General features: G+C 32.9%; 1 protein-coding gene across 1 annotated transcript; it reads right to left on the bottom strand.

The window, feature by feature from the left end:
* Positions 1-1,004: 1,004 nt before the first annotated feature.
* LOC131176046 (uncharacterized) lies at positions 1,005-6,684 on the bottom strand. The gene is made up of 7 exons (XM_058141125.1): positions 6,561-6,684; positions 5,814-6,080; positions 5,615-5,683; positions 5,251-5,388; positions 5,042-5,159; positions 1,464-1,546; positions 1,005-1,262 (listed from the first exon to the last, which is right to left on the bottom strand). Exons 2-7 carry the CDS (start codon positions 6,033-6,035, stop codon positions 1,107-1,109), a joined length of 786 nt encoding a protein of 261 aa, XP_057997108.1. The 5' UTR covers positions 6,036-6,080; positions 6,561-6,684; the 3' UTR covers positions 1,005-1,106.
* Positions 6,685-17,402: the final 10,718 nt, after the last annotated feature.

The following is a 17,402-nucleotide window of genomic DNA, read 5'->3' as shown; positions in this document are numbered from 1 at the left end:
AACGACTTACTTCAAGATATTGTGTCTTGTTCAGAGGAAATTTAATATCTTGGAAAAGTAAAAAGCAAGATGCAGTTGCTAGGTCAAGTGCAAAAGCAAAATTATTGGTTGAAATAACTTCTTTAAGAATTGAAACATGGGGATATCAAACATACGAAGTTGATTTGGGATAATCAAGCAGCATTACATATCACCTCAAGTCTAGTTTTTTATGAAAGGGCAGAACACATAGAGGTGGATTGTCATTTCATTAGGTAGAAGATTAAGTCAGGATATATTGCTACTAGTTCCATCAATTCAAACAACCAATTAACAAACATTCTTACTAAATTGCTTAAAGGTACTCGGATTGATTACATTTGTAATAAGCTAGGAGCATATAATTTGTATGCTTCAATTGGAGGGGGAATGTTAAAATGCTAGTTGTGAATGATTGAATAAGTGAAATTATTAAGCTGTGATTGGGTGAATTAGGCCCATGAATGTGCTCTATGTTTATGCCTATAAATTTGCCTGTGTGTTGTAAATGGGTAACATACTGTTCTTAGTTTATGTGTAACAGCATATATAACCTATTTCTTCTACCATCTTCCCCACATTCTCTTTCTATTTCTTGTCCCTCTTCATTTTTAATAATTACCTTTAAAGACTTGAATAATGCACATTTGGTTATTTGCATCTCGAGACTTGAATTATTAAGTTGCAAGGTGGGATTCAATTTTGGAGTCTATGGATAGCCTGGCCACACCAATAATATAGAAGAATTCATTTTTTTTTATTGGAAATGGGAATATATCATAAGCTTTCTTTTCAACATATATGTATATGACATATCTATATGAATTTGTGTTTTATATTTGTATGTGTAGGAACTCAAATAGGTCCATAGGCATGACTACCAAGATTAGGATAATGCAAGCCACTAAATATGCTCCATGGAAAAATATCATTCTTGATTCTAAAATTGAATAGTTATCATCCATAAGTGGCAAATTTCAATGTGGTCCAATGGTGAATATGTAGCAAGAAGCAATGAGGCAAGGAAAGAATGATCACATTGAGCTTATTCAAGGAAAAAAGTGAGAAGTATTTAGGCATAGAGTACCCTAACATTTCAATTTAATTAGGGATGAATTTATCATCCAAAAGATATAAGAGAAACATGCCTGGTCAAATGTGAAACAGCGAAAATCATCCATGTAGTCAATGTCCATCCATATGACATCACAAGGAATGTCTTTCTTCCTAAATGTTTTGGCAATCTGCAAGTGCAAAAGGCTCAACAACAAGAAGAAAGGATATATGATGTATAACTATCAAAGGCCTATAGTAAAAGCTATAGACAAAATTTTGCAAAAGGGAACTATTAAAACTTGACTTTCCATAGTTATAAATAAATAAATACAATCTAGCTTGAGATCCCATAGTAGTCAACAAATTGACATAATGCATCAATATAGTACCTCACGAACCCTCTTATCAGAATCATAGCTCCAACGACATTGTTGATAACCTAAGGCCCACTTTGGAGGCATAAAAACAGTTCCTGAATATAGATATGCAGCATAAATGACTACCAAAAAGATATTCAAAAAATAAAATAGAAAAGAAATAATTAGAAGTTACCTAAACACTACACAAGTTATCAAATGTAATTGTTTAACGCTTTGAGTAAAACTCAACATGTAATTCTTTTTTTTTTTTTTTTCTAAAATTAGATGTAGATACCATGATCTTTGTCCAAATTTCAACCCATGACTTCCCCTCTTTACCATTTCTACCAACTATTAGTCTATTAGTAGTCATGCTATGAAAAAATTTGCAAATACCAATCTTCATTTAAGTTTAACTAATAAAAGTTGAAGAAAAAAATGTACCAAGAAAAATTTTGCCCGAATTTATTTTATAGCAAATGTTACTTGGGACTGAAATTTAAAGGTAGATTATATAAAAGGCCACTACACATTATGTTTCTTAGAAAAAAAATTAGAAATTAAGGCTATAAGAGGAAACAAAGGGAGAGGGAAAGAGTGAGAGAGAACAAATATAACTCCAATAGTGCAACATCCCCTTCTCAACTCCCAACAAATATAACTCCAACAAATATATATATATATATATATTATATAAAGTGTGATAAGTATGTATAGATTATATATAGTGAAATAAAAAAGTGATTTTTAAAAATTAGACATGCAAATACATTTACATATATATTTATGTTGTATTAATTTTGTATATATTACAATAAAGAAATTATATTTTTCTTTTAATCTATATAATTAAAGCTTTTAATCAATATACTGTTATTAATCATTGAGCTAATAAGTGTTATTGATTTCTTAAGGAAAAAACTCAAAATTTTGATAAAAACACGTGAGCTATTAAACTGCAATATTTTGTTGATTTGAATTTATTAGTCATACATATATTAATATATTTATTTTTTAATTATTATTTTTAATTAAATTTGTACTTAAAATATATAAGTACCATAATAACGATAATAAAATTTGATTACATAATATAATATATTATTATCTCTTTATTGTAGTAAAGCATTTACATGATGAATTGAAAATTTTAATTCTGAATTATAAATTAATAAAATAATAATTTATATAAAAAAGGAAAACGATGTCCCACATCGTTTTTTCAAGGACTTGGAAGGTGATGATTTTTTTTATAAAAGACAATTCTCCTCCCTTAACATTTCAAGGAAAAAAATGGTGTCCAAATACGGGCCATGCTAGTTATAGTTTATTTTTTAAAATTATATTTATTTGTTTTAAGTAATATTTATTATTTTAAGTAATTTAAATAAATTTCATTTAAATTGTAGTAGTAAATAAATGTTATATTATTAAAGAAAAATAAATGCACTTATATTAATAATTAATGGTATGATGAAATTAATATATAATGACAAGAAAATTTACTTTTAGAAAATATTATTAGAGATAAATTTATTTAATTCTAAAAGTAAATTTAGAAATTTTAATATAAACAATTAAAGTCAATTTAATTTGTCTTTAGAAATAGATTTAGGAGCAAATAATATAGTTTATTAAAATTGGAAAGAGAGATAATTTTTTGTCTAAATAAGTTATTAATATAGATAAATATATTTGTCTCTAAAGGTTAAATAAGTGTCAAATATATATTTATCTTCATATCTATATCTAATTATTTATTATTTTTAGTAATTTAAATAAATTTCATTTAAATTGTAGTAGTAAATAAATGTTATATTATTAAAGAAAAATAAATGCACTTATGTTAATAATTAATGACATGAAGAAATTAATATATAATGACAAGATAATTTATTTTTAGAAAATATTATTAGAGATAAATTTATTTAATTCTAAAAGTAAATTTAGAAATTTTAATATAAACAATTAAAGTCAATTTAATTTGTCTTTAAAAATAGATTCAGGAGCAAATAATATAGTTTATTAAAATTGGAAAGAGAGACAAATTTTTGTCTGTATAAGTTATTAATATAGGCAAATATATTTATCTTTGAAGGTTAAATCAGTGTCAAATATATATTTGTCTTCATATCTTATTTTTTTAGTAATTTAAATAAATTTCATTTAAATTGTAGTAGTAAATAAATGTTATATTATTAAAGAAAAATAAATGCACTTATATTAATAATTAATGACATGAAGAAATTAATATATAATGACAAGATAATTTTTTTTAGAAAATATTATTAGAGACAAATTTATTTAATTCTAAAAGTAAATTTAGAAATTTTAATATAAATAATTAAAGTCAATTTAGTTTGTCTTTAAAAATAGATTTATGAGCAAATAATATAGTTTATTAAAATTGGAAAGAGAGACAATTTTTTATCTGTATAAGTTATTAATATAGATAAATATATTTGTCTCTGAAGGTTAAATCAGTGTCAAATATATATTTATCTTCATATCTGTCTCTAATTACATTTAGGGATAACAGTAAATAGAATAAATAATTATTTGTCTCTAAAAATATATAGAGACAAATAAATGGCTTTTTGAGTAAAAATTTTTAGTTTCAATATAATAATTTTGATGTAGTGAGCACACCCCTACTAATGGGTATTAAATTAAATGAATAAAAGCAAACCTATCAATAGGTGCTGCCACTACCACTACTAATCTATCACCACTTGGGTAAATGGGTAGACTAGAGACAACCTATCACTAAATAGTTAGGCTAGTCATTTACACCCCAACCTACGATTACCTAAGCTATCCATATGCCATTTCTATGGTTCGCCACCTAACACATACAAACCCCACCTAACACATACTCCCTTATTCTAAACAGAACTTTGAGAAATAGCAAGGGAATGCAAATGTTCTCTACAAACAACATTTTATGTGCTTGAAGGTTGTGCACATAGCTTTACAAGCTACGAAACTCACTGTAGGCCTGCAATTAATTGTTCCTTTAAGTTTTACGAACTTTTCCCTCACCGCACACACAAAGAAAAATTTAAAATCACAAATCTCATTGCCAATTAGAGGGAAGGGTAGAACCATAAGCAAAGGGTCTTATTTGTCACACATAACGCTTATCAAACAGAGATAGTTGAAAACTAAGGAAGTGGTGATGCCATACACAATAAGGTGGTAGATATCCGCATTTATCTTCCTTTCATTCTTTCTTTTGTCCCCTAATTTCCCAACCTCTTATTGCAGACTCTATAACCTATCTTGTTTACAATTGATTTTCTAGTATAGTGATGATTGCAAACTGATATAAATGCATAGTGCAAACTGATACACACACACACACACACACACACAGGCATATCTTTCACACTTAACATTCATTCCTTAACATCAAAATAAGACACCCCAATATTCATTAGTCAATTTTCAAAGGTTAAATTCATTCCATAAGCTATATATTGTATGTCTGATGAAATATGAACGTAAATCTAACAATAAACCCAACACAATGTGCACACTAAAAAAGTCATTGAAAGAGGACATAATTAGATTCAAAGAGAAAAAGTTAAAAGGGTCAAGTGAATTACCAATTGCATGAGATAAGGATTTCAGGACAGCAGTGGGTGAAGCAAACGGACCAAATGTAATGACAGGATATGAGGCTGAAGCAATGAATTGAATAATTGATTCCTTCCTCAAATCAATCTGCTTATGATAGATTGTTGGCAGTAAATTAGGTAAAGATATAAGAATGAGCTTAAAGATCTTTAAACAGTTTTGCTATAATTCCCATTACCTCACAACGTTGTGTTGTGTCAGCAAGAACTCCTAGTGCCTCTCCATTTGGAAGAATAGCTAGCACCCAAGGATGTGATTGATACAAGGGCATAGTTTCAGGACCATAACCATATGAATCTGTGTTCCATGTGAAAACCTACATTTTTAAAATGAAACTGCTTATATTTAGATGTGGTGGATCATGCCATAAACTTCCTAATTTGGTTTGGATTTGGAAGACTTTTTTTAATGAATACAGAAAGGGATTTGTTGGGCGTGTGTATGGTGCTGGGAATCTCTGAATACTAGAGTTCATTTGAGAACTCTATAAGACTGTGATCTGATTTCAGAGTGGAAATGGCAAACAAATTAAAATGACTTACTCTCTTCCCTGTCCGCTCAAGTGGTCCACTAACTTCTCCAGTTCCATAGAAGGAGGTACCATTGGGAAGCTAAACCAGGGGAAAAAAAACATAATTAGCATTAAAGATGCTATAAGCCAATAAATACAACTAGAAACAACAAAAAGGAATGAAATTTTAAATTTAACAACTAGAGGGTACAAATATGGGAAAGGCCAACCTCAAGTTTGACAATCTGCTTTCCTAAAACACATTCAAATGTAGGGATATATGAGGGAACTGGATGACTGATGATTGGTGTGTCCCTATCCTTAGTATTGATGAATGAAAGACTGGGATATGAGCAATCAAATCGAAAAACTCCATCCTCCAGGATAGGCTCAAAAATCATATTCCCTGCTTTGGCATCAGAAGTAACAGTCTTCTCTTCATGACCAGCCATTTCAGATACCAATGCCAACTCTGTACAGAATCAGGCCTCTTCTTTCTGAATGCCAAAAATTGAATTGGAATTACACTATTCCTCAACCCAAGTTTATGATAAACAGGATAAGAATCAGCAGAATTCGATTCAACCAAACTAACAAATTAATAATAAAAAAAAGTAAGTGCCTAAATTAGAACACAATACTTCCACCACGCCACTACCACCTTTGAATCAACAAATGATATATACAAAATAGAATCACTAATGGGTGCATGCAACGAATTACAGCATTCCTCAACTCAAATTTACTATAAACAAGATCAAGAATCAGTGGAATTCAATTCAAAGAAACAAACAGATTAATAAAAAATGGATAAACTAAAACTTTGGAGACACATGCAAGATGATGAATTCACAAATAGTCTCCACTGGGAGAACGCATATGAAACTGAATTTACATTTTAAGAATGCAGAAACAGATGATTGAATGATATTTCAGACTTGAAATGAAACGATCAAAGAATAAGAAATTTTAAGAACCTGTATTGTCGAAATAGTGAAAGTGGTCTCAGAGTGAAGAGAGTGTGAGGAGGTAGAAATATTAAGATTTCCTCTTTCTTTTGGTTACTTGGTATTTGGGATTGGAATTAAGATTGAGTTAAATATTAAGATTTCCATTGGCGTAAAGGTCTGCAAATTCTTTTCCTCTTTAGTTAAATATTAAGATTTCCATTGGCGTAAAGTTCTCCAAATTCTTTTCCTCTTTCTTTTGGTTACTTGGTATTTGGAATTGGAATTAAGAATAACTCAATCATTTCCTCTTTTCTTTTGGTTTCTTGGCATGTGGGATTGGAATCAAGAATACCTCAATCATGAGAATAGGAATGAGAATGTGCATATGTGATTCCTTCTTATTATGTTTTCAAATTTATTTACAAATTTACCCTCAATGTGATCTACAAATTAATTATGTAAAATTTATAATGAGATTTTTTTTATGTGTTTTTAACTTACCAAATTAGGTTAGATAATGAGACCTTTCTTTTTTATTTGTAAAGATATTTAAAATTGATAAAGCATCCCTAACATTAAAAATAAAAATTCACAATTTAATCAAATGATTGAATCACTCTTTGAGAAAATAGAACAAGAACTTTATAATCATTAGGCATGCTGTAAAATACTTCAATTCTTTTATCTTCTTGACTAATAAGTCTTTTAGCTTTAACCAAGCCAATTTGATTGAATCCTTAAGGTTAATTTCATCAATTGTCCCTCAACTTAGGTGATTATATCAGCGACATCACTCAATTTCAATTTGCATCATAAAAATCTCTGAATTTCAATTTAAGTATTATTACCAGTTACGACTAAATTTCATTTACTGCAAATATATCACAATCATTCTTCAACTTTAATTTTTATAAATTATTCATAATAAATCAAAATTATGATTTTTTTTTTCAAAATTTTATAGCTAGTTTAAAATTTTAAAGTTTTATTTATTTATTTTCTATTTATTTAAAATAAAAAATCATATATATATATATATATATATATATATATATATATATATATATATATATATAATTGATGTTATATATAGTTTTTTTATTCTTTCTTATATTAACAAAATAATATATCCAACTTAAATTATTTGTATATAAAAACTATTTGAATATTAAATTGAATTATAGGGATTTCTATGTCACAATTTTAAGTTAAGAGACTTTTGTGGTACACTAATCTAAATAGGCAAAACAAAACATACCATCCCACACGTTATATTGCAAAGCAAAAGATTAATTTGCAGTTTGAAACTTCTGAAAACTTGTAAACTTTTTGATCTCATTGGGTGAAATGCTAAAAATTTCATGAATCCATTGAAATGTCTCCACCATTTGGTTTTTGTGGATTGGCAGTGAAGGGGCTTTTAGATAAACTATTTTAAGGATCGCTAGCTCCAAATTAGAGCTCATGAGGACCAATATCCAGAGGACGAGTAAAAATGGAGGTAGTGCTGATACTGTTGAAAGCAACAGCAGGAACTGGATCATTAACCTATGGAAACCCAAAGTTAAGGGATGGCGCGCCTGCTTGTGAGACAATTGATAAGGCAAGGTTGTTGCCTTCAGCTGACCCAAAAAATTTTTTGCTTGTATGCTTGCAATTGTTAGTACACAGCTTGGATCAAGTAATGAGAGAGAAAAAAATGTGTGATCATTTATTTATAAATAAGAAAGAAACAGGGACTCATTTCTTTCTTATAATCCTCCCCTGTTTTTGCTGTTTTTTTGTTGTGTATTGCAAAAGCATGTAAACTGCAAAGAAATAAAGTAAACATGCAGAACATCAATATTTACATTATTCACTTTGTGCATATAGAGTTACATCTAGGGGTATGTCATTCGCCACTATAATCAAATAAATAATAACAAATTACAAACTCAAAGTTAACTACTCATCATCCCAATTATATCCAAGAGATCCCACTACAAACTACTCATAGTAAATACATTAGTTAGTATTCTTAATCTTCTCTAGTCATAACTCAATATATTTTCTACTTTAACTACTACACCATAAAGGGTGTCTTAAACTATATGGACAAAATTCCTTCCTCTTGAATTCTATGTCCTTTCTCCACTTTAGGCTAAAGTTTCTTTCCCTCCATGGAACTATAATGGGTGGGAGCCCCTCATTAATGGGCAAAGCCACTCTTCATGATAAAGCACCACTTTACAATGGGTGACAACTCCACTCTATGAGTTGAAAGCTAAATAACTTTTTCACAATACTCCTATTTATAGTGTTAGTTACCTTAATCATAATCTAATTAGGAATTCCATTTAATTTAGAAATAACATTAAAATAGAAGTTCTATTCTATATATGAAATATTCCTCCATCCTATTAAGGGATATTTCTCCCATTCAAATTATGAAAGATCTCTCCAAATCCCATTAAGATTTTGGGCCATAATTCTAATAGTTTTGTATTTTTTTTCTCATACCATAATAAAGTAATTTCTACGAATAAATTTTAATAACTGTCCCTGAACTTATATAGTTATAATACTACAGTTCTTCAACTTTAAAATCCCTTTAACTTTTAATTATTGATTTCTAGTTAGAAACTAATGTAAACAGCTCCCACATAGTGTTTTGTCAACATTTCTCTCTCATTTCTTATGCAAAGTGTAAAATTATTCTCTTTACACGTGAAAATTTATTTTGTCTATAGAGAGGAGAATGATTCAATTTATACATAGCTTGAGAGAGAAAAGAGAAATACCGACTAAGCTCTATACTGGAACTGTCTAGGTCACCTTCTAACTGAAAAACCTGTAATTGGAGGTTAGAAGAATTTTACTGTGCAAAACTTAAAAGTTGATGGGGTTTTATATTACATTTTTAAGTTGAGGGACTGTAATGTTACAACTAGATAAGTTCAGGGACAGTAGTCAAAATTTATCCTAATTTCTAGTGATAATCTCCTCCATGCGATGATAACCACCATAGCCATAAAGAATTCTCTTATTGTCCGATGATGAAAAGATGCAAGAGCCTAATGAGTAGACAATCATACACTTCTAGCCAGAGGCATGCTCCATTTAATCTCAGTAGATACATAAGTCATTCAAGATTGTAAAATCTCTCACTATTATATAAAAACTGGTAAATATGAGATTATGAGAATATGTATGTGGGATTTGTATTTGGTTTGAAAACTCGACTTGGAAGATCTCAAAAAGGCAATGATTTGTTCAAAGCTTACTGAAATTCCTATGAGAATACAAATGGTAGCCAAAGGAACTTAAGATATGGAATTTGTAATAATTGTTGTTTTGGACAATACAAGTATCATTGTCATTATTCTAACTAGTTGCCTCTCTTCTAACAAAATGTATTGTGATGTTGGTGGCAAATTTTTACTTGATATGTGATATTGTTGTGGATTTCTAGATTTTTTATCGGTATTTGCTGCTTAGAACTTAGGTGACCTGAAATCAAAAAGAAAGGTGAGGCCCGGTGGCTATTTGATAGCTACTTTGATGCTCAAGTTAGTAATGGAATTCTTTTCAAAAGATAATGTAATATAACTAGCTTCAGAAAATTTTTAACGTATCTTATAACATGTTTTGAACCTATTTATATAGGTATAAATGGTAGTAATTAGAAATCCTGGTTGGATCTTTGATTTTTTTCTTATTTGCATATAACATTATGCATATTGATTAGTGTGCTTAATCTCAGCCATGATCTTCAGCGTGATCTCCGATTATTTTGATCTTTAAGGATGTTGGTCTCCTCATTAATGTACCTCAATTCGAGCTTTGTAGAGATGGCCTTCTTATTAGAGATTGCCTTTTAACCAACCTTGCTACTTTGGTTTGAATCCAAAATGAGATTGGAAATTGGGCTTGGTTAACTTGAACTCACCAAGCTCAATTTTTTGGGTGTAGACTATATCGTTAGTCCCCCCTAAGTCTAAATCTTTAGGTTCAGGAAAAGAAGATAACACTTCAAAACATGATCTCGATTGTAAATTGATAGTGACATTATTGCTCACACTGTGCCTTGGAAATCTGAAAGATCACTTCATATTTTTTAGTGTTCGAGGAAAATTTATGGTAGGATTTTGAATTTTGGCATTTAATATCACCCCTATATATATCAAGATGTTGTAAAGAAGGCCAATTTTTTACTCTTCTCACTCTTTGTTCATTTTGATTGCATTCTTCCATTTGCCTATATTTACCTATTGTTGTAACTTCGGCGAGATTCTACCTATAAAAACAAAGGTAAAATGCCTTAAATCTATATTTCTTTCGTTTTCTTCCCTTTTCTATTTTATCCTTCGAAATGAGTGATAAAGATAGTCAAGAGACTATTAGTACATCATCCGTTCAATATTCTTAGAGCTCTGATATAGAGGATGAAGCAAGAAGTCCTAAGGCCAATCCCAATGTGAGAGAGATCGGTATTAATGATCTGGTAGAGGTACCCATAGAACAAAACCCTATTGAACAGGCTAAGTCGAGCAAAACAAAAAATGAAAAACCCAGAAAAGAAGCTCTGCCGATAAATGAAGTACCATCTATCTTAATCCGGTCTAATCTGCGTCGCTCAAGTGAAGAGTTTCATCTGTCAGATGACTAGTTTGAACTGATTAGGTGTCATGGAGATTTTTGAACCGATCATGATTTTAAAGAAAGAAACCAGATCATTGTGTATGAGGAGCAACTGAAAGCTAGTCTCCAATTTCCTTTGGAACAATTTTATGTGGAAGTGCTGAATTATCATCGTATTTAGTGTGGCGCAACTTCAATCATACTCATGGCAAACATTAGGAGCCTTTCGAGGTCTTTATCACTCTGAATGCCTCAACTAAAGTTTTCACCAAACTTCATTACCTTAGGAGTAGAAAAAAATGAAGAGTACTAGTTTTTTCAAGTGAAGCCAAACTGTGGGCTTTTTACCAAGCTTGTGTAATCATTGAAGAATTGGAAAGACAAATTTCTTATCCACGAGTTGGAACTATTTCACTAAGTGGTGGTGGAGAGAGATTTTCGTCAATCAAGAAGAGGATGTGGCAGTGTCCTAGCTGAAAAGCCAGGCAAACACCAGTTGCTACCTGAATATTGATGTTGTTAATGCTAAGCTAAAGTGTTGGCTCGCCAATGTAGTTGCTAGGGAGAACTTTTCCCTTTAATTAGCCAATCTTGGACCCAAAAAGAGTAATTTCTTTGTCTTTTTCTTTCTGATCCAAACTTTCTCACTAACTTCTTTTTTTATGCAAGTATGGCTAGAATTGAAGCTGAAAAGGTAGAAAAGAAAAAGAAAAGAGAGCTAGTCAAGTGAGATCTTCAAAAGAAAGAAATGGTGTCACAAGCTGCTACTGCTGCAAAGACTAGAGAATAACCTCCTTCAATGAGACCCTGAGCTAAGGACTTGATCTGTCCTAATCCTGCCCAGAATGAGCCTACAGACCTTAGATCTCCTTTACTCTTGATGTGATCTCTTACTCAACCACCTATCTCAACTGTTTCTAGGGGTGGTTCTTCTGGACAATTGATCTCAACAGGAACCCAAGTCCTAACCCGATCTCTTGACAGGAAGTAATCTATGAAAGGAAACATAGACCTAGCTAAAGTCACAATAGCATCCCTATGTCTTTCAAGAAATCGCTTTTGAATGGGACCAAAGAGAATTGAAGTCCTTTTACATCATGCCATGAGTCTACAATTGGTTGCCACTCAGTAAATGGTTAAGGAGAAGGTGAACTTCCTAAGGTGGGAGATGTCCAAGGCTGTTGGTGAAGCAGTGACTTTGAAAAGTCACCTATCTAATGCTGGTGCCAGGGTGCAAGAGCTAGAAGAGAAGGTAAAATCATTTAAAGAGCTTATAGCATAGCTACAAAATTGAGCCAAGCTTCTGAAATGGCTAAATTAAACGATGAGCTTAAGGCCAAAGATGATGGAGTAATCGATAAAGAGGCGAATGCTTATGTCCAAGCTCACAGCAATCTTTTTGCTAAGATGTTAAAATGATATCCAAATGATAACTTTACCTAGTTTGAAAAGCTCGACCCTAGTGCCGAAGTGGAGAGTGATAGTGTCATGACCCAGGGATGGGGTTGGGACGTGCTTGTTCAACCAGCTATGCACTGGGGTGGAAACTTCGTGTCCCATATCAGAAACGGGAAGAAAAGATTTGGGCCATATATGTGGGAGTCTTCCTCACCTAGTCAGCACGCTTTTGGGAATGAAACCTCCCAAGGGACAAATCCGTGAGGCCCATGGGCCAAAGCGGACAATACTAACTGGAGAAGGATTCAGGCTGTTACAAATTTGGTATCAGAGCTGGACTCCCTCTAGTATGGTGTGTGGTGCGAGGATGCACCAGGCGAAAGCTGGTGGGCTTGTCATGACCCAGGGATGGGGTTGGGATGTGCTTGTTCAACCAGCTACGCACTAGGGTGGAAACTTCGTGTCCCACATCAGAAATGGGAAGAAAAGATTTGGGCCATATATGTGGGAGTCTTCCTCACTTGGTCAGCGCGCTTTTAGGAATGAAACCTCCCAAGGCATAAATCCGTGAGACCCATGGGCCAAAACAGACAATACTAACTGGAGAAGGATTTGGGCTGTTACAGATAGTGAAGGTGATGAGGCTGGGAGGTCTCACAATGTAAATGTGATAGATCCAGCTAGTGGGGATCCTCCTATTACATAAGTTGTAATTTTTTGTAAAAATTTAATGATGTCTTACCATTTTTTGATCTTTTTCTTGTGCTTACTGTGTTTTATTCTCCAAACTGAAATATTAGATATCCGATCACTAAATCAAATGTTTATAGATCCATCATCTGATCTTTTAACAATAATGAACTGGATTTCCTCGTATGGTCTTAAGTAGGACCCGATCTTGAATAACCCCATCTGATCTAATCGAATGTCAATCTTTATTGGTATTAATACCAAATTTGAATTTAGTTCCCTAACAATTTAGATAAACAGTCAATCTTTAACAGATTCTAATCTCTTCCACAGAGTGATAAGATTCTAATTGTGCTCATTAGGCCTTGAGTTAAATAATCTTGCTTATTCTTACTGTCTTGAGGGGCTCTTTACTGCCCTTTAGAGGTTTTTGTTGCCTCAGAGAAGTCTTTATTATCTCAGAGAGGTCTTTGTTGCCTCAAAGAGGTCTTAATTGCCTCATAGAGATCTTTGTTGCCTTGGAGAGGTCTTTGTTGCCTTAAAAAGGTCTTTGGTGCCTCGAAGAGGTCTTAATTGCCTCATAAAGGTCTTTGTTACCTCAAAGAGGTCTTGGTTACCTCGGAGAGCTCTTTGGTTCCTCAGAGAGCTCTTAATTGCCTCAGAGAGGTCTTTAGAGCCTCGAAGAGGTCTTAATTGCCTCAAAGACATCTTTATTACCTTAGAGAGGTCTTGGTTATCTCGAAGAGACCTAATTGCCTCAGAGAGGTCTTTAGAGCCTCGAAGAGGTCTTAATTGCCTCAAAGACATCTTTATTACCTTAGAGAGGTCTTGGTTATCTCGAAGAGATCTTTGGTGCATCGGATAGGTCTTTGGTGCCTTGAAAAGGTCTTAATTGCATTAAAGAGGTATTTGGTGCCTTGGAGAGGTCTTTAATTTTGGTTAGATTGCTGAAGTTCAAACTAAGTCATCTTATTGATAATATTTCTTCAGATTACAAATGTACCAGGCCCGTGGAAGATCTTCTCCACTCGGATAGGCGATTTTATATGATTAGAGGCGAATTACTTTAGAGATCACATATGGGCTTTCCCAATTGCTTCCTAGCTTGCCAACTTCGGCTACACCTTCTAAGATGTCTATTCTTTTCATTGCTAAATTGGCTACTATGAAAGATCAATGCTTCACATTTTAGTTATACATCCTTACCATCTTCTAATGATACTAAACTATTCTAATAAAAGGTCATTCTCTTAAAATTTATTCTTGGTCCATATTGAATATGAGATCCTTGTTACTCATGGCTGCTTTTAGGTTCTCAGTTCAGGAGCTTAGAACACTGATTTCAACAGGGATTACAGCCTTAGAGCCATAAGCGAGTGAAATGGGGTCTCGCCAGTTGCCGATCTTGAGGTGGTTCAAAAAGCCCAGAGTACATGTGGAAGCTCTTCTAGCCATCTACCTTTGGCCTTGTCCAACCTTTCTTAAATCCATTTAGAATAGTTCGATTAGTTACCTTCGTCATGCCATTGGTTTGAGGATGATTTGTTAACGCAAATATGAGATCAATACCCCTATTCAGTGCAAAAAGCCTAAAATTTGTAACCCTTAAACTGAGTGCAATTATCTGTTATGATAACTTTTGGCATGCCACTTTGACAAAAGATGTTCTATTTAACAAATGAGATGGCCTTGTCGACAGTGATGAGCTGTGTTGCCTCAGCTTCTAGCCATTTTGTAAAGTGGTCAATGGCTAAAATAACATACTGCCTATATGCCAAAGCTTTAGGGAATGGTCCAAGTATATCGATTCCCCATTGATAGAATGGCCATAGACTTCCAATTTCTGAGAGTTTTTATGCTAGAGTTCGAGGAATGAAACCATACTCCTGACACTTCTTGCATTTCTGAACTAGACTTTTAACGTCGTCTACCATTATGGGCCAAAAATACCTTTACCTGAAGGCTTTTTTGGTAATGGTCTGAGCTCCCTCGTGGCTTCCACACAGGCCTTCATGAATGTTGATTAGGATTGTTGCTCCTTCATCAAGAGAGATACATTTGAGCCATGGTCTCATGAAAGATTTTCTATAGAGCCAACTGTTCAGGACACTATATTCAGATGATTTTTGCATAATCTTCTTTGCTTCAAACAAGTTTTCAAGAATAGTTCTGTATTTGAGGCAGTTGAATATTGGAGACATCCAGGTGGAGTCGATGTCAATTGGCAAAGCTTCTTCTTAATCAACTGTTAGTTGGTTGATCTCTTCTAGATGGATTGGTTGAGAAAGGTGTTGCTCTCCTATTACTGCCATTTTTGCTAAGGCATCAGCATTGTAGTTCTTCCTCCTAGGAACTTAGATAATTGTGATCTCCCCCAGGTTAGATCAGATCTCAGCTAGCAACTTCTAAATTCTTGTGTCATATTTACTCAAATTTAGATCTCGTACTTGAAAGTCACCCTAACATTGGTTTACCATTAACTGTGAGTTAGAATATACAGTAACATTTGGAGGGATAAATTTTGATAACTGCCCTTGAACTTATCTAGTTGTAACATTACAGTCCCTCAACTTAAAAATGTAATGTAAAACCCCATCAACTTTCAAATTTTGCACAGTAAAATCCCTCTAACCTCCAATTATTAGTTTTTCAGTTAGACGCTGACCTGGACAGTTCCAGCATGGAGCTTAGTCAGTATTTCTCTTTTCTCTCTCAAGCCATGTGTAAATTGAATCATTTTTCTTTCTATAGACAGAATAATTTTTCATGCGTAAAGAGAATAATTTTACACTTTGCATAAGAGAGGAGAGAAAAATGTTGACTAAGTGCCATGCGGGAGCTATTCACATCAGTTTCTAACTGAAAAATCAGTAATTGAAAGTCAGAGGGATTTTACTATGCAAAATTTGAAAGTTTATAGGGTTTTATGTTACATTTTAAAGTTAAAGGACTATAGTGTTACAACTATATAAGTTCAGGGATAGTTATTGAAATTTATCCACATTTGGAGTTCTTACCTTTTTGATGATGTAAAGGGCTATCAGCAAAGCTTCATATTTGGCAACATTTTTTGTAGCTTAGAAATTTAGGCAGGCAGTATACTTGAGCTTTATGTTGTGAGGGCCCTCTAGAATGATTTTGATTCTTGATCCATTGGCACTTGCTGCTTTATTGACCCAAACATTCCACGTCATCTTTTGCTCAATCTTCACCTCTGATATTAGTGTTAATTCAATAACAAAATCTGCCAAGACATGTGCTTTTAATGCTATTGATGCCATAGGCTCCTAGGATGACAAAACAAGTGGCGAGACACTCGAATGTATCCGGCTCTGTAAGATCTTTCTCAACGAATAGTTTATTCATACTTTAATAGTGTGAGACTCAAAATATGGCATGAGCTTAGTCATTGCTAATAAAAATGCAAAAGCTAATTTCTCCAAAATTGGATAATTGAGTTCAACAGTGTTTAGAACTTGACTTATGTAGTACATCAGCTTTTGTTGCCCCTCCTTTTCTCAAACCAAGATCGAGCTCACTTTTCTTTAGTCACTACAAGATAGAGATATAGGATCTCACCTTGTCTAGGTGATTCCAATAAAGAAGGGTTAGTTTAAAAAATTTTTACCTCATCAAATGCTACCTGACAATCTTCACCCCACTTAAAACTTCCTCGAGCCTTAAGTGCTTTATAGAAAGGTAAGCACTTCCTTGTTGAACAAGACACAAATTTTCCAAGAGCAGTTATTCTCCTATACTCAAATTGTCCAAGAGCAGTTATTTTCCTATTCAATCTTTGGACTTCTTTTATGTTTTTTGGAAGTTGTATCTCTATGATAGTTCGTATTTTCTCTGGATTAGCTTCTATTCCTCTTTCTGAAATTAGATACTCCAAAAGTTTACCAGCCTTCACCCCAAAGGTGCACTTCTCTAGATGGAGCTTCATTCCAACTTTGTCCAAAATATTGAAAGCCTCTAAAGTGTCCCTTGCTTGATCCTCTAATTTCTTACTTTTTATGATCATGTCGTACATATATCTCTACTGTCTTGCCTATTAATGATTCAAACATCTTGCTTATAAGACACTGGTAGGTGGCCCTTGTGCTCTTTAACCTAAATGGCATCACCATGTAATAGTAGACCCTCGAGTCACTGACAAAT

Source organism: Hevea brasiliensis, chromosome 18, assembly GCF_030052815.1.
Source record: "Hevea brasiliensis isolate MT/VB/25A 57/8 chromosome 18, ASM3005281v1, whole genome shotgun sequence".
Classification (NCBI taxonomy): domain Eukaryota; kingdom Viridiplantae; phylum Streptophyta; class Magnoliopsida; order Malpighiales; family Euphorbiaceae; genus Hevea; species Hevea brasiliensis.
The sequence above is the reverse complement of the archived record's forward strand: the minus strand, read 5'-3'. Positions and strand labels throughout refer to the sequence as shown.

Bases quoted from the DNA above. Each gene is read 5' to 3' on its own strand.
- LOC131176046 (XM_058141125.1), bottom strand. From the start codon at position 6,035: ATGGCTGGTCATGAAGAGAAGACTGTTACTTCTGATGCCAAAGCAGGG. The intron at 5,684-5,813 runs GTTGGCCTTTCC...CCCCTGGTTTAG, and splicing joins AGCAGATTGTCAAACTTGAG to CTTCCCAATGGTACCTCCTT. The intron at 5,160-5,250 runs GTAATGGGAATT...TATCATAAGCAG, and splicing joins ACACAACACAACGTTGTGAG to ATTGATTTGAGGAAGGAATC.